The sequence below is a fragment of the Protopterus annectens genome, chromosome 5.part0 (genome assembly GCF_019279795.1).
Source record: "Protopterus annectens isolate FY-2018-M chromosome 5.part0, PAN1.0, whole genome shotgun sequence".
Taxonomy (NCBI): Eukaryota; Metazoa; Chordata; order Ceratodontiformes; family Protopteridae; genus Protopterus; species Protopterus annectens.
In genome coordinates this window covers 1,175,702,845-1,175,728,632 of record NC_056735.1, presented here as the reverse complement: position 1 = coordinate 1,175,728,632, position 25,788 = coordinate 1,175,702,845, and the positions used below count along the sequence as shown (strand labels likewise).

The following is a 25,788-nucleotide window of genomic DNA, read 5'->3' as shown; positions in this document are numbered from 1 at the left end:
GATACATAGCTAATGAACCAAGGGAGTTCACCAGAGAGGATGACAATGAGATCAGCCTTTTTGTTAATAAATGATGTCCTGCAGTATGGATGGCCTTGGAGGCATCCAGAAAAACGGGTGAGGGACCTATATTTTAAGCAATGGAATCATTTATCAGCATTTTTTCTGGTTTGATTTTTTTTCTGCACCCATATGCCTATCTTTTGGGAGGGACTAGTTAAATGAAGAGTGAATCCATATAGCTTGTTGGATTGTAATAGTTTGAAGGTAGTTCAGCTCACCAGCTGTAACCTGAAGGTGAATGTTGTCATCTCTGCTACAACTAGGAGTGGCCATGGGTAAAACTACAATCCACTCTGCTACAGGCCCCATGAGGAGCTCAGTGTCTCTCCAACCTAACACCACTCTTAAGTATTCGACTGCGGTACCACCTTTATCATTCTTATAAGAAAAGTGCAGTCCGGGTGTGAACTGTCTGCAAACAGCTAAAGTTAACTTTGAACCTAACACCACTCTTAAGTATTCAGCTGCGGTACCACCTTTATCATTCTTATAAGAAAAGCGCAGTCCAGGTCTGAACTGTCTGCAAATCAGAGAAAAATGCAAATTATGAAGTGAGTGACCTCATTAGAGGACAGCACATTTCAAGAAAGTGCAATTTGATGAGCCCTTGACAGTTATGATGCTTCAAATGGATCTTCTTCATAAATAATATGAAAAGGAATAATGAAAAAATTAAAAAATGTGATTTACTAGGTAGCTTAGAATCATTTTCTACAGGGTTTCTCTTAATTTTTACCCCCATTTTCCCTTCATGTAACCCATACCATTCAACTATCCAGATTTTCTGCAGAATGTCCAGATTATGCCTCATATTTTTGGTCTGTTTCTCCTAAAATGTGTGGTTTTCTGGCAAATCACTGAAGACTGAAGACACTAAATAGTGACATACATTTAATTTTCAGACTTCATATCCTTCAGAAAATACATGCTGAAACAAATCATAAGACAATTTATACACAAAACAAAGTAACAGAGCTTACACAAACATTTCTGGCAATCTTGCAATTTAGGAGGTTGTATGGGCTGATAATCTGATCATTTAGATGAGAATGTTTCAGGTTTGAAAAATAACTTTGTAAGTAATGGAAAAATTAAAGTGCAAGTGAGTGACTCTGAACAGCAATAGGCACATTTTTTAGAAATGCAGAGTATTGAGAAGGGACATTAGATGGAACAAAGTCAGCCAAATGAGGTAAGAAAGGATTCAAAGAATCAGGGAGAAAGAAATGTTTAAGGAAAGTGTTAATAGCATTCAATTTACTAGGACTGGGCTTAATGGGGAAAGAGAATGTGGGGTGAGAGGAGTCTCTTCCATATTAGAAAGAGATTTGATCTGACGATGGGTGTTAGGGCGAATGTAAAAAACACTTCTGTGTTTTTTGTCTAGTAACTGTTAGAAATATTAACTGGGATTCTACAGCTGTGTTTCAGGATAATAAAATCTGAGTGAGTATCCTAACTACCTGTAGTCTTTTAAATCTTTGAAGCATAATCTCTTTGAACCATCAAAAACTGAGATTCATAGCTATATAGGGAGTTTGAATTACTTTCTTTATCATAATATATTACATTCTAGATGTTAGACAGTACTGCACAAGGCTTATTCCAAACTCTGACAGTACCAGAAGAAGAATAAGATATAAGTCGGTGTCATCATTTTATGTCTGTGTGTGTGTGTGTGTGTGCGTGTGTGTGTGTGTGTGTGTGTGTGTGTGTGTGTGTGTGTGTGTGTGCAACTTGGTACCTACAACTTGGCACAAGTAAAAAGATGTTGGATGGTGTTCACTTAAATCTCTCGGAAGAACCAGAAGGTGTAGACATGCCTGAAGGAATTACTCACATCTCACTGTAGGGTAGCATATAATAATTCTGAGTCTGGCAATATCTTGCACTTACTCGTAAAAAAACTATGACAAGTGATGTATTAAAGAGAAAATTGGAGGAATATTTTTTCTGTTTATATAAGATCTGCAAAAAATACTAAGTTCTTGCTAAATATATTACGTTTTTATCTGGTTATTGGCCGTTTGGGCAGTGTTTCCATCTCTCTCAACTTTCTGATTTAAAAGCCCGCATTTGCACTTGTTTCCCCCTTTTCCTGTAACTAGATTAGTCCAGATACAGATTCTTAGTTTTAGCACTTGAATTTGCTTATTCATGATCAGCACTTGTTCAGAACTTGTAAGCACTAAATAACCTACTAATTACTACAGCACTCAAACTCCCTCATTACCTAGAGGAAAACAGTTTTGGTACTTACTTTTCTCACTTGCTTAGAGAAAAACAGCTCTTATACTCACTTTCCTCACTTGTCTAGAGGAAAATAGTTTTTTATTCAGGCATGTCCAAGGGTCAGCTCCCAGTGTTCTCTCCTGTCTATCTGATGAATCTGGGCATTTTGGGGCAATGTAGAAATTGTCTCATGTACACAGACAACCCTCTCCTCCTATCACCCAATACTACAACCTGTGAGAGATGCACTTATCTAGCCAAACTGGAGCTAAAGCTCTCTCCAATCAAGACTGAAGTTGACAGTCAAGAGGAGACGGTAAACACTTGCACCACACCACACTCATCACATAGTTTCACTAAATCTACACCACCAAAATCCACACAGAGAAACACAAAAACATTTGTGGAGGCTCTCAGTAATAATCTGCTCAAGCAACAGAGACCTCCAAAGCAGAAATGCAAGCAACCTCCACCCCCCAACACAACCCAAATGACACACAGCTCACAGAAGTGTGCCACTCAACCACAGCCAATAAGGCAAAACAACGTACCCAACACACTAGTCATAGGTGACTCTATAGTCAGGCACACTGCTGTCCTACTCACCAGGCTAAACAAGGAGAAGGTTACTGTCAGCTACCTGTCAGGTGCCAGGATCCGCCACATAACCCATGCACCCAGGTCACTCCACAACAAGTACAAATATGACTCTGTCATTGTCCATGTTGGTGTGAATGACCTGAGATGTACCTCTCTGGGCTACATGAAAAGAGACATGGAAGAGCTCTCCAATCTTGTAGCCCAGGCAGGTATGACCCAAGCCCTGAGTAGCATTCTGCCATCACCCAGAATGATACAGCAATACAAGGACAAAATGATTGACTTCAACAATTGGCTAAGCTTCTGGTGTCATTCTAAGGGGATCCAGTATCTGTCTGCCTGCGATGACATGGTCGACAGACCACGATGCTTTGCCAGAGATGGCCTGCACCTGTCACCCCTGGGATTCCGGATACTGGCTAAGGTTCTTGCCGGCCCTATAGTGCCTTTTTTAGGCAAGGCTCAAATGACAAATTCACCACTGTAACAGGAACAGGCAAGCAAAAACTGAAGGTGATGTTACTCAATGCTAGAAGTTTAAATCTCAAAATGCACTCACTCGAGGCACTCCTTAAAATGGAGAACATCGATATCTGTGCAGTGACTGAGACCTGGTTCAAGGCTCCAGAGTGCACCACTGCACTACCAGGCTAACTCATACCACACTTTTTGGCCATGTAACCTGGACTGGAACACCAAAGGCGGAAGTGTGTCCATATTCATTAAGGATATCCACACCTCCAGGCTAATTGCTCAGCATAATGCAGCCGAGGTTATCCAAGCGCAACAAACTCTGGGTAAAACTGCAATCTAAATTGTAGCTTGCTACAGATCACCCATCATGCCCCAGGATTCCCACTCCTCTTTTCTTGATGTACTGGAAAATATTAGGGTTCGACCAAACACCCTAATAATGGGTGATTTCAACTACCCCACCATTAACTGGGAAAACTACTCATGTACCAACTCCTTTGCTCAGCGCTTTTTTGAATTCATAAACTCCAATGCCCTGGATCAACTTATCCACACCCCCATGAGGGGCAACAATATCCTAGATCTAGTCATTACCAACATCAGTGACTGGTGTTCCACACCTGAAGTCAACGCCTCATTGTTCCAATCTAACCATAAACTAATTACCCTAGATATCCACATCCTGCCCCCACCCCCCATTAAGGAAACCATGGTAAAACATTTCTCGAAAGCCAACTTCATACTTCTTAAGACAGAATTGGTGAACTTCATGACACCCATGCAGATGGACAATGCAGTTACGACTAATGAATCCTACACAATTGCACTTTATAAGCACTTACATGAGTGCATGGATCATGCTATATCAAACAGAACCAAGATGCTATCCTCCAAAAAAAGGAAGCCAATCTGGTGGTCCCCTGCCATAAACAAACTGTACATCAGAAGGAAGAAACTGTTGCAAAAGAGAGTAAAATCCCATGAGTGGAGGAGCTCCCTGGTCAGCCTCAGTAAGAAGCTGCGATCCCTGATAAAATCCTCCAAAGCTAGTTACAAAAACAAAATCACCACTGATTCTAAAGACAACCACAAAGCATTCTATAGCTATGTCAAGAATCTCAATGGCAACACTCAGATCTGCTCTGAGTTACAGCACAATGACACTAAATATACAGACCCAACTGATATTGCCAACATCCTGGCACATACGTTCAGTGCTAACTTTGCCCCCCTCTCACCCCCTAAAGAGCCCAGCTCTATACCGGAAGAATGCAAAGTTCCTGAATTCACAGCTGCACAGGTAAAAACCACACTCTCCAAAGCCAAGAACACAGCATCCAATGGACCAGACAACATCCCAGGCTGCATTCTACATGAACTACAGAATGAACTGGCAACCTGCCTAAGTACCATGTTCAATAATAGCCTCACCTCAGGCTTTGTGCCTGCTGAATGGCATACAGCGATGGTTATCCCACTCCACAAGGGGGGAGCCACCACAGACCCCAGGAATTACTGCCCCATTAGCCTGATGAGCCTGGTCTGCAAGGCCATGGAATGTATCATCATGGAATTTATACACTCCAAACTCTGGACCCCACCCAGTTCGGGTTTGTAAAAGGCAGATCATGTCTCCTAAACCTGATAGACTTCTTTGAAGCAGTCACCAAAGCCGTAGGCAAGGGTAAGATGGTTCACACAGCCTATCTAGATCTTGCCAAGGCTTTCGACACCATCCCCAACTCTGGAATTATAGATAAACTCACTAAACTAGGTATAAATCCCTATGTCACAAGATGGGTTGCCTACTGGCTCACTGACAGAACCCACACTGTGAAAGTAGCAAACTCCAAATCTGACTTCAGACCAGTGACAAGTGGAGTACCACAGGGTTCAGTCCTGGGTCCTCTCCTGTTTGGTATCTACTTCTCTGAAGTACAGGCTAACACAGAGGGTCTTTGGCTAATGAAGTTCCCAGATGTCTGCAAACTAGGAGCCATAATCGAAACTCCTAATGATGTGGATATCCTACAAAAGGGCCTCCCTGAGACAGATGCCTGGTGTCAAAGCCATGGCCTCAAGCTCAATGACAAAAAGTGCATTGTCATCCCCTATGGTAAAAACTCTGTACCCATGAACTACAACATAGGTGGTAGTATACTTAACACCAAAAGTGTGATAAGAGACCTTGGGACACAGGTGGACAGTAGTCTCTCCTTTGATAATCACATCACCACAGTAGTCAGGAAATCCTTCTACATGGCACACCTCATCACAAAAGGTGTCTCATCCAGAAAAAAAGAGGTCATTGTTCCCCTCTACTCATCACTCATTAGACCCATTATAGAGTACAACACCCCTTTTGGTATGTACCTCACAAGACATCTACAACAACTGGAAAGGCTGCAGAAATAGCCCACAAGACGATTACCGGTTCAAACAGATGCTCTACGCAGACCGTCTCAGCTTTACTCCATCGCATATTGCCTATTCAGAGGTGATCTCTGCCAAACATACAAAGCTATGTCAAACCCAGAGCTGTTGAACATGCTCCACTTAAAGAAATCCCAATCCCTCTGAGCTACATGCTCTAGGGACCTAAACCTTGTCACCACAATAAATAGAACATGCCGGAGGGATAGATTCCTGTCCCAGAGACTTCCCATACTCTGGAATAAACTACGTATCTCTATCAAACAAAGCTCCTCATTAGCACTCTTCAAGAAAAATCTTGATGATTGAATGGGAAATAGGAAATTCACCTCGGGGATCACCTCTGTGGCTCTGCTCAAAAGGGGCACAGGAAAATAATTTTCTTGGGTGGCAAAAGCCAGGGTACCTTTTCGGCTGGGCTTGTATAGGCCCCCAGGGCCGATAGCCTAGTACCTACCTATGAACCTATGAACTTATGGTCCAGCATAATAACCAGATATGGCAGGGTAGAAAGAGGAGTGATCTACATGGAAGAAGTAAAGTGTTTTGTATTACCACCTAAGTAAATGTGATAGCAACCGAGGGCAACAAATATTATTAGAGCTTATTAATTCAACTTTAAAGAACTGTTTGGCTTGAATAAAAGTGCACCTTGCAATGGATCTTAAGTCAAAGTAGTCACTTTTGAAAAACTGATAGGGATCTTGGAGCTAAGGGGTAATAAGTGACTCAGTTTTACCCCATGACTTAAAAAAAGCAAATGCAAATTCCATGCATGTATTAATAACTAGATTTATACAGGTGGCTGCATTTCAAAGATATTTTGGTATCAAAATTGCCTATTTACCTTATACATGGTCAGTTTGTGCTTACAGCTTAAAACAGTGTACATACTTATGTGTACAGTTTCACACTGTGTTCTTTTGTTGGCTTGCTACTCGTGTTATTGCCTCTGCTTGCTAATGATTATGCCTCCTTCTTGCAGTGATAATAGGAACAGTCATAACAACAGTGACAAGAGGAACCAGTTTACATGCTACCGTATCAATCATTAATGTTTACAAAGAAGGAAATTTAGCAATCCAGCAAGCAGGCAAGAACATGAGTACTAAGATTATTGTGGTCTGCAAAAAGTGCCCTGCCATTCGACGGGGTAAGTATAATATGTCATATGCAATTTTTTTTATCTAAACAAAATAAAAGACATATATTTTTATTGTTTTACTCTTTTTTAGATTTTATTCTAAATCAGCTTTAGTTTTTTTAAAGATTATGCAGTCTGTAAGTACCATTTACTGGCTAGTGCTGTACAGAACTTAAGGCCGTAAAAGAAGGTACAACGGAATTTGTTCCACCACAGTTTTCTATACCTCAGAATGATAAAAGTCAGTGCTGTTGTATAAACCAAAACTGGTCATAACCTCAACAAGAAACTTTGATTGTATTGTTAACTACTTTTTAAATCTAATAGAGATAAATGTTAATTTAATACTGACCATTTTGTGAAGGTTGCACTGTTATAATTAAGGATTCTTGGCTTGTTTTCATTGTCTGCAAAGGGACATATCTCTAAAATTAAAGCATGTGTTGTCATAACTGTTTTTCAGGAAATGTTACTGGGATATTTACTTTTAAATTGTCCTTGGTTTATGCTCCTAGTTCAGAGACTGATGAGCTCTTGCACGTTGAATTTTAATGAAAAAAACATCATTTTACACAACTTTTTAAATATGTAAATCTCAGTCTTCTTCAGAAATACATTGCCCTTTTGAACTGGTTTATAAAAGCAACACACATCATGGTTTGATAGCTTCTGTAATTGTTAACACACTGATAGATGCACTTTTACTTTAAAGTGGATGTTTGGAAATGTTGCAGTTTATTAATTTGACCTGAATACTGATGGCCATTTCTTTGTACTATGTTCTGATTTTCATACAAAATTTCCTTACAAAACACTTGGATACTCAGCCTTATATAATGCGCAGACTAATAGCAATACACCCAAAGGAATAGCATCGTGAATGTTTGGGTGCAAGTTTGCACTTGTTAAAAACAATTTTTTTGCTTATCTTCTTTTTCTTTATTTATCTTTTGCTGAGATATTTAGAATGACTAAGGCTATCACTTTCTGAGCATTATACCAATACAATAAATGCTTGAGTGGGATATTTCCAGATTTTTATCATGTAGAATGCATCGAACACTTTATTGAACATTCATGTAGTTGACAAAGAGTTTTTCTAAGGCATAATATAGAATTAGGATTAATATGCATTACTAATGCAGTGCAGCGAGACACCAAAGAAAACTATAACATCTGATGTAATGCTGTCATCCAGTATTCTACTGGCAGCTGCCAGCAAGTTTTTGATTGCTTTTTCTGGAATTATTTTATACTGGTAAAAAAATAAATAAATAAATAACTTTTGTTTACTGAAGTATATCTAAACTTTTTTTAAAAAACAGACACACATATAAAACTCTGCTACAACTGCAGTGTATAAAGTCAAAAAGTTTGACATAAAAATAAAATATGTTGCACAAAAGATTTGCTTGCGTAAGCACTTCTGTCACCATATTATCTTAATAAATAACATATTCTTAACACTTTTAAAATTCAGATCAGATGACTTTTAGTGTCCAGTCATAGTCAATAAAAAATTCCATCAGCAATTGAAACCATTTGTAGTGAATGGAAGGCAGTGAATGCATTCCAATATTCAGAAAAAAACAAATAATTTAAGTGCTTCTTAAACACAAGACTCAGTAAGAACCCCATGCTTCACTTGCTAAGATTGGTTATCTAACAAGGCAGTTACAGCTGTGATAGCAGCAGAATAAAAAACAGATTTCTTTCTGCCTGCTGTCTCTGCCACTAATGTGTCCCTGATTTTTTGAATATTACAGACTCTCTTAAACTGTCTTTCTGACAGCACTTGCTAAGTGCTTTGCAGCTTTGAAAACCAGCAAAACACTTAGCAATTTTTTTCTTCTGTAACTAATAGAACATGGAGCAGATAAAACTCTATGCACTACAAGAAATTATGATCAGATCTCCAATCATAATTCTTTCTTATGTGTTCTGAACATAAAATCCAAGATTCACCTCTTGAACTTTGTTCTCAAGGTGAATTTTTTGGCATCTATGTCTAGAACACATAATAAACTGATTATGTTCAATGGCCCATTCATAATCCTATATATTCAAGGCATACAATTTAATTATAGTGCAATAATGCTTTTTTCTCTTTAATGCTGAGTTAAAGTCTAGGTGTTCATTCATACCTGATTGGGTGGGGGGAGCGGGGACTGAGGCACTCATAATCACTTGTTAAATATTTTTCTTAAAATCTAAAATTCCTTTCAAGTTCCCCCTTTTAAATCAGTCTGTGCAAAATATATCACATAAAATAAAAATCTTCCATTTTTTTATTTATTGTACTTTGCTTAAAAATACTTCTTATAATATTTTCATTAAAGCATAATTATGTTCATAAATTTTTGTACTTAATATTCATGTTGTAATTGTTTATTTTGTTGATCTGAAGTTTAAGTATTTTAAGTGTTGCACATTATTAACTAAGACTGATGAAATTTTTGGTGTTGAAAGTGCATACTCAATCAGCTGACCTTTTCAAAAGTGCCACTCCTGTTATACAGTTAGTAAAATAAAATAAATAATAAACAGTCAATTTTAGTAAAATAAAATAATAAACAGTCAATTTTATTATGATATTTATCTTTATGACTTTTAGTCCATGGTTAAAGCAGTGATTTTTTTTCTTTCATTGTATTTCTTCAAATTCACTGTTGCACCTGTTTGCATATGTTTGGAGTTGATAAGAATGTTTTTTTCATCACTTATGTTTTCCACTGATACCATTCATCTTCCATCATATGCTACCCTGCACCAGATGAGTTTATTACTAATCCACCACTAATTTCTTTAGATGAAGTGAGGAACTGGTTACTGAAAAGACTTTCCAACATTAATCCAAATTTACCTCTAAATGACATTAGAGCAATATATCTGGACATAATGTATTAATTATCACTACCTAATATGGATCCTTTGAAAGAAAAGATATTGATAATAGTGATGGTGGTAAATAAGGTTTGGAACAGACCCTTTTGTCCTGGGTCATCTTCAGTGTGGTGCTAGATATATAGGTTAGCAGGAATTAAAAGGATAAGGGTAGGATAGGGTTAATTGGGAGGGAGGGATGTTAGGAGCAAATGAGGTAAGGACAGGGATGAGATTAGAGGGTTTTGGCAAGTGTATTTGAGGTAGGAGTCACATTTTGGCGTGAACTTGCTACCCTCCCGCCCTCCCTCTTTTTATAAGCAGGGTTTTTTTTATTTTATGTGAGGGAAGGCAGAGAAGAGGGGCAGGCTTGCCCTCTTCAGTTCCCCCTTTGGTGATGGATGTGCAATTCAATAAGTTGAAAGTGAGTGGCTGCTCTGGTGGATAAGTTAATAATCAAGCAGAGCTGCTTATTTGGATGGTGGTATAATTCAATAAATTGAAGGTGAGCGGGAACGCTGCCTTGTTAGTACAAAGATAAGTGAGCAAGTGGACGCTGCTTACCAAGGGTGAGCAGTATGCTGCCCTTATGGTTATTTTATGTCTTCTTTTACGGATGTTATTATCACCGAAATTTATAACGATTGGTTTACAATCATGTTTATGGAAGTCTAATAAAGGTCATCAAATGTCATTTGGTGTTGTGTGTTTATTGGGTCTATATTAGATCAGCGAATGCTTAAAAAAGTGAATGCTGATTGATCGACCTTATGTAAGCGATAGCTTACAATCTCGAACTGTCAGATCAGCGATTTTTTTCCTAGGGAAAAAAATCGCTGATCCAAAACACATACACACAACACAAGCACACCAAACAAACAGAAATCCACACACACCTAAAATCTGACACCTAACCCTACACTAAACTATGCACACACCACTAACTATCCACTTACCTTAACCCAAACCCTAACCCTAAGGTCCGTCACTATCGCACACTCACCTCACCCGCTCCCTAACCCTAACTCACCTAAATCCACCCTAACCCTCATGTCCACACAATCGCACACATACCTAACCCAAGCCCTAACCCTAACTCACCTAACCCACCCTAACACTCACATCCACACAATCACACACTTACCTGAATCCGACCTGTAACTTTCCACCACAGCACTGAAAATACCGAAGCAACAGAAACGGACAACCAAATTCTTTCCCTAGGAAAAAAATTGAGTTTCTGTTGCTTCAATATTTGTAACTTTTGCTAAAATAAGGTCAATCAATCAACGTTCGCTTGTTTAAACGTTCACTTATCTAATATAGACCCTGTTAATTAAAGTGGAACAGGACAACAACTTTTACCTGAAACACATACATACAACACTAAAAATGAGATGAAGAACTTCAGAATTCTTGCAGTGAGACAATTATTTTTTAGAAAGACTTTTGTGGCCAACAGTATACCTCGGGAGTCATGTAATTTGCAAAAATGTCCTGTCTGGACCCTAAAAATCATGTAATATGAATTTTAAATATTTTATGGATGTGCTATGCAAAGTTCTTATTCAATGAGCACATTTAATAAATCTGTTTGAACTTACACTCTGGTTATGTAGTGATTTTGTGTAAACCTTGGCTCGATATGATTGTCAGTGTTGAAGTGACACCCCAGCCAAATGTGCAAAATGGGAAAAAGGGGTTGAGGATGGATGGATAGATGTATCTCTGTCTCTTGCCTCTATCTGTATCTAGAGGTTTCCCCACAGGTAAAAGGAATCTGATATGTTGCAGTCTTCTACAAAGTTCTTCAGTCCATTCCCTACATTTTAAATTATTTCTTGTGCAGAATTGTTTGCATTAATAAGAAGTACTTCTTTATATGTAACACTTACTCTCACTTCTTTTCAAGATCTCTATTTCTCCATCTCTCTCTTTCTCTCTCTCTCTATTTGCATATCCTGGTTTGTAGTAGATTGACTGTCTGTCTAGCCAATAGCAGTCAGCACTGAGCTTCAAATACCACCCAAATGGGAAGACATTAAAAAGTTTCTTTTTTTTACTCCGTTCCACTACCAAGGCAGATTCGTCTTTTATTTTTACTTTATTTATTTAATTTTTTATTTGGGGCTTTTGTCTTTTTAAAGATGTGAGGAATATCTTCCTGTTTGCATTTGCATTTCCTGGTGGTATAGTGAACTGACTCTTTGTCTAACCAATAGCAGTCACTAGGGAACTTCAAATACTGCCCTAAAATGAGTGGTTGTGAGATGAGTGGACATCTTGCAATGACACAGATAGAGGTGCACTTTGTGCAACATTGCATGATTAACATGATTACAAGTAGGCTAGGAGAAGGGGCGTATTCTAAAAGTTGTATTGTTTCATATCCACAGTCATTTAATCATGTAGGGGTCTACTGCTGTCTGCTTTCTTTATAAATTCCCTGTTAGTTATATGTTTGTGCTGTTATTTGAAAGTATAATATATGTAGACAGAGGACAAAGTAAAGTGTTTAATACTTCTATGACACTTCTGTTTTGTTTTCTTGTGGCTAATTTACATCAGAAGAACAGTGTGTGAGTCTAATTTCAGTCCTACCATATAGTCTGTAATAACTTAATAGTTAGAGCATAGACTGTAGTGGATGAGATTTCCTGTTATACAGCTGATGTTGTGGCGAATAATTACCAGAAGGATAATGCGCATGTCTAATATCAGTTCTACTATACTATAATAATAAAGCAGTTAGAACAGAAACTGAAGTAAATGGGATTTCTTTTTACTCTGCTGTTTTGTTGTGGCTAATCTAGTCAGAAGGATTGTGTATGTTTTAATTTTCAGTTTTAGTACATAGCTTGCAATAACTTAGCAGACTTTCTTTTGATTGTGCAGAGGCTTAAAGTTATCACTTTTCTCCACACTTCCTTTCATAAGTTTGCTCTGGTATTTGAAAATGCAATATACGCAGCTAGAGAACAAACTGAAAGTATTGAAGACATATTTGTTGACTTTGTTGTGGCTGATTTATACTTTATGTCTGATACCTTCGTGAAAGACTGTATTTTCTTTTAACTTTGTCTCACTTAATTTTCTGTAAAAGCTCAGCATAACTGTTTATCTGTTCTGTGCAGGGGCTTAACATAAACTGTTTATCCTATATTTTATTAATAATGGACAGCCTAAACAAATCTGCATTAGATGATATATTAAAATATAGATTTCTAAGGAAATGTGAGGGCTGCAAAGTATAAGATACGTGGAAGCGAGCATGGCTCACTGTTTGAATTGTAGAAGGCTAGAATTATTACAAAGTATTACAGCTGGCAAGATGGTGGATAATTTGCCAGGATGTAACTGCGACAGTAACAAGGCATTATGCTCAATAAGAGGCTTTGTTTTAAGATGGATAGAAGATATTAAGATTAACAGTGTTTGTGAATATGTGGAAAAGAACCTGAACACTTCTAGTACTGTAGGCTGCAATGGCTTATATAGCCAACTAAGTGAAGAAAAATGTATTACAGATGATAATAAAAGTTACTGTGTTGGTAAACATTCAGAAGTAAATTTGAATAATTCTAATAATTGTATCTGATAGTTTATTAGGAGAAGACTAGTGCAAGACTGTTTTTTTTTTTCAAAAGAAAGAAAGTAGACATTTGTTTAAGAAGGAAAATAACTAGGAGTAAGTGAAAAGGTGAGAAAGGGAATGAGGACCAAAATGTTTCAAATAGAAATAATATTAGCTTGGTAAAATCTAGTTATATATCAAATGATATGGAATTTAAGAAAAAAAAATAAAAAAATAGTCAGTGATGAAGAAAAGTCCAAATACAGTCAAATAATAGAACAGAAGTGCTTGATAAAATTTTAGTGATTGACATTCAAGAGTAGATTAAGAACAATGATAAAATGAATGACCTGATAGGGAAAAATAAAGGAAATCAGTTTACATAGGGATAAGGACTATATTAGACAAAGCAAAAATTAAAAAGAAGAGTTTTAGGGGATCTGAGTTTAATTAAAGATGAATTACTATCTATTAATAATGAAAATGTGTACCACATAGTAAATAAATAATTTTGCATTTGATAAAAATTTTGGAATGGATATGGACACTGTTGATGACTCAAACTCTCCAATATTAGGTGATTCCATGCTCAGAAGGGCAGATATGAGACTGTATCAGTTAGTCAGAAATAGGATAATATCTTCTCTGCCTGGTCTTAAGTTGGTAAATGTGGTTACAATACTTCCTAAATTACTTAAAGGGAAAATAAAGTACAAAAAAATGCTAATACTTGCCGGGACTAATGATTTGGACAATATTCCATTGAATCACATGGAAATATTAGATTTTTTGGAATCAGAATCAATAAATGTAATACTGAGGTAGTTTCTTGAACAAGATGGAATGATTAACTGTTTATTAAGGGACATCAGTTTAATTCTTGGCTTTGGCAGTTGTGTAATGTTTATATGATCAAGTTGATTAAAACTTGAGAGGACTGTGTGTGCAGTCTATGTATGTTCCCAAAATATCAGTTTCATTCAAGTCATTACTGGTAGGAAACATTCTTGGTATACTCTCTGAATTTATGAAACATTTTTTAGGATTCAAGACTGGTTTGACCAGGAGAGCTTATAATTCTGTGAGTCTGTGAAAATGTTTTTTTTTTTTTGCAATGTTTTTTTTTTTTTTTTTTGCAATGCACATGGTATTGGTAATAAATATAATGAATTAAAACACTAATGCATTACAAAAGTTACAAGTTGATTATAATTGTTGAAGTGTGGAACTCGAAGTTGAGTTTTCCAGGATATCAAAAGATATACTTGCCAGAAGGAAAGTTTAAGGGATAAGGGCATGCTTGTTCAAATTCACAAATGTATTCCTTCTAAGCTGATATTTGTAAATAGTAGTATGCAAATCTTAGCTATAGAGTTATTTGACTGCTTAGAAAAAGTTAGGTTAGTGTCTTGTTACTGTACATCTAATATAGATAGTCCCAGACATAGAGAAGTTTTACATTCTTTGGACAGTTGCCTGTAACAGAGAAATATTCCCCTCTTGGGTGATTTCAATTACCTGTATATCAACTGGAAAAGTCTGTCTAGCTTAATTATTTCACACAACTTTTTACTGGCATTTTGTAATTTCATGATTTGAAGTAGGTGGTTAAAATAATGCTAGAAATGATAGAATACTAGATATAGTATTAACTAATCAGTGTCAATTAATTTCTGAGGTAGACATTTGTAACCCTCTGGGAGGGTTGGATCATAATTTAATAAGCTTCATTATTGAAAAATGTAACAATTAATTTAAATTTAAAAAGTGTCATAATAATGGTAAAATTGATTATTTATCTATTAAGGATGAAATAAAGATGGGTAAATGGAAACAAGTAAATATGATAGAAGTCAGATTGTGATTATACCATTTTGAAAAGTATTTTAAGAGAAGCAGTAGAATCAATAGCAAGGAATAATGTTTATAGAAATAATAAATTGCCTTACTGCTGGAATAAATCAATCTCAAAACACAATAATAAGAGAAAGAGAATATTTAATACCTTGAAAAATATTCTGCAATGTTAAATAAAACAAATATGAATAAGATATAGAATAAACTACACATTAAAATTAAAGAAACAAGATTGAATTATGAAATTAAGCTGGCATCTGATATTAATAATAAAAAGGCATATTATAGGTATATAACATATTCAGGAAAATTAGTCCTGTTATAAACATAAATATCAATGATGATATAATAATAGAATATAGTCAAATAACAAATTAATTTTTCTGTCTCTTTTCTTACTCAACCCCAGAATAAACTCTATCCATAAATATGAACAAGCACCTGTTCATACCTTACTCCTCCTTCACTCACTTCCTTACTTCAATCAATTTTTCTTCCTTGGTTCTCTCTCTCTAAATATGGCATAGCCCTGTTTTTTTTCCCTCTTCATATTGCAATTCCTGTTTGTACCATATTAACGTACTTTTATTTTTTCTAAACTGGCTAAACTTTCTCTAAATATGAAATCATTGTCATGTAAGTTGTATCTATGTTTTCACATTATGTCTAATTTGGTATAATTGTTTACACTGTAAGCATTTTTGTATTATTTTTGAAGACTGTAAACTATTTGATCTTAAAATGTTTTTTAACACTTTTGAGCTTTTATCCCTAGGCCTCCACTGAAAATGTCAATAAATGAATGGATACATTTTGCTACTATTTGTTTAAATGCTCTGAGTTCTATTGATACTCAACATTCATTAAGTACAGCTGATAAGGAATGCTGTGTTATTTCCCAAGATTCACTGGCTGGATCACTTAAGAAGTTAACTAGAAATATCTTACTGGATCCAGATAACATTCCATCAGTCATGATTATTAATTTAAAGGAGGAATTAAGTTTAATACTATTTGGTATATTTATTTTATTTTACATTGGTTTACAGGGAAAGTTGGTGGACACAGGTCCTTTTTCAGTGGAGGCTCAGGGAGAAAAGCTCCAAGATTAACACATACATACAATAGAGAAACAAATACAGTCAAGTGAGAAGCAAATGCATACATGATAGTGGTTTCAGGCACAGTAAGTAAAGCAACAGTAATTTACATAAAAAAATGGTTGTTTACATTTAGTAGATATATCCAAATGACTATGTACAGTTAAAATAAAACTACCATTAGTAGCATTTAATTATATATTAAGAAAACCCCTGTAAACTATTAGCTATTACAATGATATATAAAAAGTGCAAACATGAAGAAATATCTAATTATACACCACTGAACTTAACTTTGATTATTAGGAAATGTTTTGAGAGATGTTTTCTTGAACTTATGAAACTGGATAGGAATAATCAACTTAACTGATATTAACCCACATGGATTTACTGAACGAAAATGACTTAAACAAATCTTATTGAGTTTTATGACTTGGAGACATCAGCAGTAGACTTTAGATTAGGAGTGCTGATTATATTCTGTATTTAACTAAGGCATTTGATGTTTTTGACTATTTCAAGAATATATACCTTAGTTAGGCACAATTTCAACTTCTATCTGGTGAACTGGATAGTGACATGGTTGGTTGGAAGAATGCATTCAGCAATTATTGATGGTTGCTGTTCAGATCCCCTTCCAGTGATGCATGGGCCCTTCAGGGACTGGTTTTGGGAGCATTTTTATTCAATATATTTTTTGTTTATTTTCCCAGGACTAAAATATGTTGGTATAATAAATATGCTGATGACTATAAACTGGATTTGTAATTATGGATATAAATGATTACTGGGATATTAATAGCTTATTGGCTGAAATAAGCAATTGGGTTAATAGCTTTGGAATGAATTTTAGTATAAACAAATGTAAGCATATGTTCTTTGGAAAACATATTCCACAACAGCCATTACTGACAGAAGGTGTTCCGCTAACTGAGTTATAAGTATATAATGATTTGGATATATTAATTACTCCCAATTTCAAATTCTTAAAACATGTTGATCTAGTTGTTTCAAATGATATGAGGCAATTAGAAATATTAATGAGAATTATAACCTTAAGGGATCGTCAATATTGCTATATAAAACCAGATTAACCATACCATGTACTTGAATGTATTCTAGTCATACACCATTCAGCCCAACACCGTATTCATGGGTGATTTCAATTATCTCAGTGTAAACTGGCATACATACACAAACACTAACATGCAGGCTCAAAGATTCCTGCATTTTGTCAATGCAAATGCCCTGGAACAATAGTCTGCACACCTACTAGGGCTGCAAATATTCTGGATCTGGTGTGCACAAATATGAAGGAATATTGCACCCAGCTTGTGTTATGTCCTCACTGGTCAGAACAGATGACACTCTTAAAATAAATATAAAGCCCAAACTCCCGGCAAAACCCAGAACCTTTAAGAACTTTTCCACAGCTAACTGCCTCATATTTAGTGATGGCATAGCTAAATTCCAAGTCCTTATAAACTGGGAGAACACAGTGGCCCCTGCAGAATTGTTTACTGAAACCCTATACAGGCATGTAAACAACTGCTTATAAATAGTACCGAACCAAAATAAACTTAGGACAAACTCCAAATGCAAGCCCCCTTGGTGGACCCTCAGTATATATAGGTTGTCCAAAAATTGGAAGGGCTTTTCCGAGCAAGGCAAGCACTCCATCAGTCTCAGCAAGTAACTCAGGGGACCTGTCAAACTCACCAATACCAACTTCAAGGCAAAAATAGCCTCCCAGACTAAGGATAACCATAAAGTATTTTTACAGTCATGTACACAAACTTAAGGGGAACACCCAACAGTGTGATGAACTAACAGTAAATGGAACTTCCTATACCGAACTGCAGGATGAAGCAAATTTGCTGACCGATAAATTAAGCTCCAATTTCACTCTTCTATCATCCACAGTTACTCCCCATGAAATACCCTCTACCATTTATCCTCCCAACTAGCACTAAATAACAGGTCCTCTCTGCACTATCCAAATCTAAAAATACTGCATCAATGAGTTCTGATAATATCCCAGGATGCCTTCTGCTTGAAACATGATCTGTTAAGCCCACTAGAATCTCTGTTCCACCACAACCTCTAGATAGGCTTCATCTCTAGGGAATGGAGGACTGCAACTGTCATCCCTCTACACAGAGAGACCATCAACAGGCCCAGGGAACTACAGGCCCATCATTTTGACTCTAACCTTATATGCAAGGCCATGAAATGAATTATTGTGTGCATGATGATCAAAGAAATAGGACATTTTTGGACATTGGACCCATCCCAGTTTGTTTTCATCAAAGTTGGGTCATGCATACTAAACCTGCTGGGTTTCTTCGATAAGGTCACTAGAGCCATGGACAAAGGCAAAATGATGCATACTGCCTACTGTAACCTGGCAAAGGCATTTGACAAAACCTAATTCTGGTGTTATAGACAAACTCACAAATTTAGCTATAAATCCCTATGTCACCTGATGGCTAGACAAATGCCTCATGGATAGGACTTATGAAGTTACGGGGGGTGGTGGATCCACCTCCACCAAGAGGCCTGTTTCTAGTGGTGTCCTATAGGAGATGGTACTCTGACCTGTCTTGTTTGGAATCTACTTCTCTGAAGTCAAGGAAAATATGAATGGCCTCTGAATGACCAGAAGTGCTGATGACTGTAAGTTGGGTGTAATCACTGAATCCCCCAGAGATGTAGATATCCTCCAATAGGGTCTGGCACAGACAAATAACTGATGCCAGAGCCATGGTCTAAAATTCAATGCAAAAAATGTATAATTATACCTTCTGGGAAGACTACAATCCCTGCATATTACAACATTGGTAACACTCCTCTAAGAGTAGACCCAATGATACTTAGGAACTCAGGTTGTCAGCAACCTGAGTTTTGATCACCATGTGCCACAGTGGAGAGAAAATCCTTCTATATGGCACAACTTATAAGTAAAGGCATGGCAAGCAGATCTAAGAATATCATAGTTCCACTATAATCAGCCCTAATTAGACTAATATTCAAGTACAATGTACCCTTTGGCATGCACCTGACTAGGTATTTGCAACAGCTGTAGTGGCCACAGAGGTTCCTCACTAAAATAATTGTTGTTGTGTCTTTCGGCTTTTCCCGGTTAGGGGTCGCCACAGTGGAACTCTGGTCCGCTAATGATTGGCCGTAGATTTTTACATGCCGAGTTGCCGGCCCTGATGCACAACCTTCAACGAAGGTATGCCCATTCACGCATGTCTCCACACAGAAGACGCTCTAGCTGAGAATCAAACAGGACAACATCTTACTGTGAGGTGACAACACTACCACAGCACCACCACCGCAGTACTCCTCACTAAAATAATACAGGCTGTAAATAACATATCCTGTGTGGATCACTTCAAAGCCTTGTTCCTTTACTCAGTCTCCTACAGATTACTGAGGGGTGATCTATACCTAGCCTATAAGGCATTCTTCAGTACAGACCAGATGGATCTGCTACACATTCACAAAACAAAAAGCACTGGAATTACCTGATCTATGGATCTGAACCTTATCTGTAATATAAACAAACATGCTGGAGGAAATGTTATCTCAAAGATTACGTCTTCTCTGGAATAAATTCCCCATTCATGTGAAGCAGAGCACTTGCCTAAGCCTATTCAAATGCAATTCGGACCAATTGCTAGAACTGAAATTTCACTCCTGGCTTGGCACCTGTGTCTCTGATAGACAGGGGAAACTTGTAGATACCGTAAGGCACAGGCAGCAAAGCTGTTCTATTCCTTGGGCATTGATGACTTGGGAAATTGAGGCATGAATAGCTAGGCTTAAAAATGCTCTAGGCTGTTAGCCTGGTAACCTCCTATGATCCTATGAAAACATTTATTAGACCAGTCCTGGAGTGCAATAATTTTAATTGCTTATAACATTGAGCAACTGAATAGACTTGAATCAGTACAGAGAAAGTTCACAAGAAGAATAAAATATTTGTCAAGGTTATGTTATGCTGAGAGGTGTAAAAGATAAGATCTGTTTGCTATCCACTGTCATTATTTTAGAGGCAAGTTAATCATGGCTTATACTATGTTAGGTAACAACATCTTATTTGCTACTATGAAACTAGACATTAAGGATTGTACTAGGCCTCGTAAACAATCAAACTGTAAATATAAGGTCACAAGTTAGAGAACAAGAACGAGGGGTTCATACATCACAAAAAAACTCCAATTCTCAGAAACAGGTACCACTCCATAAACATAAGCTAACTTCCTTAAAGTATTTAAAGTAAACCTTGAGAAATGGATGGGAGACTGGGTATATGATTCATCCTTTATGATGTCAGTGTTGCTTGTGGCCTTAGAGCCTGAAAACTGTATCATGAAAATATGAACACACACACACACACACACACACACACACACACATGCACGCACGCGCATGTGTGTGTGTTACGCAGGTTTTACTGAGCTGTTTGTGTGACTCTTTTACCCTATGGTTTGGATGTTATTTGAGATATTTGGCAAACACCCTAATGTATGGGCATCAGGCTTGTTTTTAGGCTCTGTGTTGCTACTGGCCAAACATTCCACTTATGTTGTACTGATGAGGTTAATAAGAATGCCAAAACATGCATGTCTATAACTTTTGGAGTTTGGCTTTATTGGCCTGCATGTACCCATAAAGACTTAAAAAGTAAAAAGTCATGGGCATTGAGAAGCAATGTGGCTGAAACACTGTTATGTCCTTAAAAGGATCTTTTGCATATGTTTCACCGGCCTCCACCACAGGAGGTTGAAAGGTATTTTGTATTGAAGATTGTGACTTGATTAAGTCTTTCTTGGAGTTTTTAATGAATAGTTTGTCCCTGTGACCTTTGTACCCTTGGGTTTATATATATATATATATATATATATATATATATATATATATATAGAGAGAGAGAGAGAGAGAGATTGATTTATATATGAGTGCTGTGTGTTTGGTCAACAGGCAGAAGTACAGTATTGTTTGTGCAAATATATGGTTTATCAAACGGGGGTCTGTATCACTGCATTGGATCATTATTTAGTAAGCACCTCTTCGTTGAACATACTATGGTACCAATTTCTGACATTGCAGCATCAGTACAAACAGGGCAAGTTCTTTTTGTGTAATTTTTTAACCATGAGATTGTGTCAAGGCTAAAATTAAGGTTTTTAAGTTTAGTCTAAAGACTGCAGTGACTATGGTTAACATCTTAAAGTCCCTGGTCATATTAATGAAGATTCCAGCTGTAAAGTGATCATTATTTATGTTATTAAGTATTATGTCAGTAACTGTTTAGAGTAATATGATGGTGCTGAACTGTTGAAATTCATGCTGTGAGTTAGTGTGAGTGCTGCATTTCTGTATATGGGCACAAATTTAAGTATAAACATTTCAAACACTTTTGTTATGAGTGAAAACAGGAATTAAGTCTGAAGTTTCCTAGGGAAGAAATATTTGTTAATATCTATAGTACAATAACTGAATAACTGAAGTATACATAGACAACTATGTTTAAAGATAAATGGAATATGTAGGCTAGTGGCATACCTCTCAACTGCCCAGATTTTTCCAGAATGTCCAGATATTTGCCTCATATTTTTGGTCTTTTATGTATAAAATTTGTGATTTTCTGGTAAATCACTGAGGATTGAAGTCAGTGAATTATAACATACATTTGAGTTTCAGACTTCATATACTTCAGTAAATGCATTCTAATACAAAACCTGTTCTGTCAACTTTCTAAGCAAAGAACAACATTTAAATATATCCCTATTAATGGGCCTTTAAATTATTTTAGGCTTTGTCTAGATTTCTTGAACTAGTTAGTGGTCTGTCTGTGAGAGGTGCTGTCATTTTAATAGTGTAAGTGTATTTTAGAGAAGTTAGCACCTTACTTCTAAGCAGGTTTTCCTAGTAATTCACAGACACTTCTGACAGAGGTTTGCATAAAGTACAAACCTGGACAATGTTGACCTAGGGGGTATATTATTCAATTGGAGTTTGATGAAACTGAGGGTTTATTAGTGCAATGAAATTTGATGGTGGTTGGTGGTGTTGCTGGTGTTGCTGTGAGAAAGGAGTTTTCGTTATCAGTGGAAAGAGATTGGGAATTAATTGGTCACTGATTTTTTGGCACAGCCTGTGTATAAATACATTTTATATTCATCATGATTGTCAGCCCTAGCTGTTGTAGTTTGGTTAAAAGTGGTTATTAGGAAAGTTATGAAAGCATATCATACTATTAGCATCTGTTTTTAGCACTTGACAACTGATACTTTTTGGTTTCTTTATAAAAGTATGAGTCATTACTTTTCAAGGAGGTAAGCTGTGACTCCCAAACCTAAGCACTAAAAAGGTATGGTCACTGCAGACAACTTTTTAGTAAAGGCTTGGAAAAGGTCAAATATTAGGAGTCAGCAAATGGCAGTCTGCCTGTAAGAAATGGAAGTGGCTTTAAGTAGTTTATAAAGAAAATAACCTTGTAGTAAGCCTGTTGTCCACTGGATAGGAAATTACTTGCTTTTAAAAGACACTGGTAGTGATTTTTTGACATAGAGAAATAGTTATGAACCATCATGTTTTGTTTGATGCTGTTTGTAATTAGTTTCAGGTGCTCTGAGAGGCAGCAGGAGTGAAAGAAAGGCTACATACTTCTGGTGTGACAATATTATCCCTTACCAATTACTGTTTTACTTTTGGGGTTCAGGAATTGAGAATGTTTCCAGTACCCAAATAGTAATTTGTTTATTTTTGTTGTTGTAATTTCTATGTCATATTGAAAGGCTAATGTTTTGTTCAGCCATATCCATAGGTGCATCCAAATATATTAGTGGTTTTGATAGTACTGGATCACCCATGTTTTTTTTTTTTGTGATACAATGTGACATTTGCCTGTGTCATGAAAAATGCAGTGTTTTTTTCTTTTTTTCTGTATTTGCAAATAAGACACGTGGTCAGCTCAGGTTTCAAGTTGATCAAGGTCCTGTTCAAGATGTATTTTTTTTCCTAGCTCCAGTTGTAGAGGGGTCTGAGCTGTAAATAACCATGCCATCTGAATATAAGATTATTGAAATGGTCAGAAGATTGGTGGGAACTCTGTTTATGAGTATGGAAAAATAGTGAGGAAAGCAATGACTCTTGTGGTATGGTTTTTATTTAGGGAATTTGGCCTGAGAGGGAGGAATCTTACTCATAACATTTCTTTTAGAAACAAAAATTTTAAAGCGCTCGGTTCCATTGCCACTACTGAATATGGCTAAGAGTGCTTAGATGAGTATGTTGTCATCTACCAGACCAAATGCTTTAGTGAGATCAATGAATATGGCACACATTAACTTTCCTTTTATCCTTTTATTTTAGTCTCCTTATGCAGTCATGGTATGTCTCCCATTCCAGTATCTCAAAAGGAAATGGTATTGCTTGATATAGTTGGATAGTTTGGAAAAAGCTAGTTTCTTTGCCATTTTTCCTGAGGTCAAAATAACACAGTAGAAATCTTTAGTGGAAGAATATTTTTATCTATTTACTATGATTATTACTATCACAGACTTCCAGACAGAGGAGTGATATTTTGTGTAAGGAATAAGTTGAAATGTGGTAAAGGGGTCAGTACGATGTGCTTTACAAGATGAAAAGAGCCAAGGTTGTAGTTGGATACTATTAGGTGGGGTATAATGTAATTGTTTTAAGAGGTGTTTGATTTCTTTTCTAGTTATATATCAAAAGTAAAATGAAGGGGTGTGTGGCCAAGATGGCTGAGAACAGCGACTGGTGAAAGCTCTGTGACTGAAAACTTTTCTTTGATAGAAAGTATAGTCAACAAATTAAAATCTGGAGATATTTTTTATTAGCTAATTTTATTCACTAATAGTCAGAGAAGATTTATAGCTTCAAGTTCTTCAAAAGCTATAATTTTCAAGTTAGGGAAGAGACTTCAACATAAGCCACAAAATAAATTGTACTCAGGATTCTTGTATTAAAAAAAGACATCCAGTCACTAATGTCTGGTATGTAGGATGTATTACTTAAAATGGACAACCTGGATACCAAAGCAGAAAGTTTCAAAGAAGAGATTAGAAAAAAGATGGAACACTTAGAAATTCTTATGAAACAATGAAGTACACAAATCAGCAGTATGGAAGAAGGTTTAAATGATCACACATGGAGAATAACTGAATGTGAATCTCAGACTGAATTCTTTTAAAACAAACTAACTGGTTCATAGATAAAGTTGATGATTTAGAAAATAGACTGAGAAGAAATAACATTAGAAGTTATGGTATCCCAGAAAAGTATGAGTGAGACAATATAATAAGCTTATTAACAACCTGACTGCATAAAATATTTGTCTACCTGAAACTTTATCTTTTGGAATTGAAAGGGCACATAGATCCCTGAGAGCACTTTGGAAGAAGGAAAACTTACCATAACATTCAATTATAGTTACGTTTATGTCTAGCTTAGAAAAAGATCAAATATTAAAAACATTATGGTCCAGCCCACCTATTGAAATAGTTGAACATGTAGTTAGATGTGACAATGATTATTCTAGTAAAGTAATGAGTAAAATAAAATCCTGCATCAAGTAGCTTAAAAAGAACAATATTAAATCCACTTTAGTGTTTCCTGCAAAGATCAAATTATTTCTTTTTGAAGGAACTAAAATATTTGACACACTGGTGGAAGCATCCACTTTTGTCAACAAAAGTAAAATCCATTATACTGTAAAAATGGATTGGAACAGTATATCCCTCAAGAGACAGAGTGAGCTGAATTCCTGGAAAATTGCTTCTAAAATTAAAAAGCTTAAAATGAGTGACTTTTATTCTCTGATTGCAGGACTTTTATTTTCTGAAACAGTGGATTTACCCTTCAAGTGAAATATTTGTATTGGACTTTAAGCTTCAAAACGTATGTCATTTATGAAGAAATTAACACTTATAAAGGCTTGAGTACAAAAGAATGTTCCACTTTTGTCAGAATACTGGATTATTGCATGTGTTGCTTACCCCCTTGAGCTGTTCTGAAAAATGTCTAAGTCAAAGTTCATTACTGATGTCTGCAAAAAACAAAAGGAACTTTCTTTTTCTTTCTTCTTTTTTTTTCAAGTATATATGTGAGAAATCTACTCAAAATAACATATTTTTTCTTTTCTTAGAAGTAAGAATTGGTAAAACAAAAGCTATAGTAATGTTTTATATTAAGTTGTTGACATATAATTTGCATTTAATAAGCTAAATGATTTTTCATTATTTTGATATTTATCATATTGAGTGTTACACAATTTTGGGATATAGACACTTGCACTTTTAAAATTAATTCTGAGCTTTTGCTAGATCTATAAAATATGTGAATATCTTTTAGCAAGATGAATGTTAATAGCTTATGCAGTGGTGTTA

General features: G+C 36.2%; 1 protein-coding gene across 1 annotated transcript in view; it reads left to right on the top strand.

Moving 5' to 3' along the window:
• PCOLCE2 (procollagen C-endopeptidase enhancer 2) overlaps window positions 1–25,788 on the top strand; it is an 815,974-nt gene that overhangs the window by 702,572 nt on the left and 87,614 nt on the right. The window contains exon 8 of the mRNA XM_044071023.1: window positions 6,788–6,955. Within this exon, the coding sequence (XP_043926958.1) occupies window positions 6,788–6,955 (168 nt within the window). The remainder of the gene's footprint in view (window positions 1–6,787; window positions 6,956–25,788) is intronic.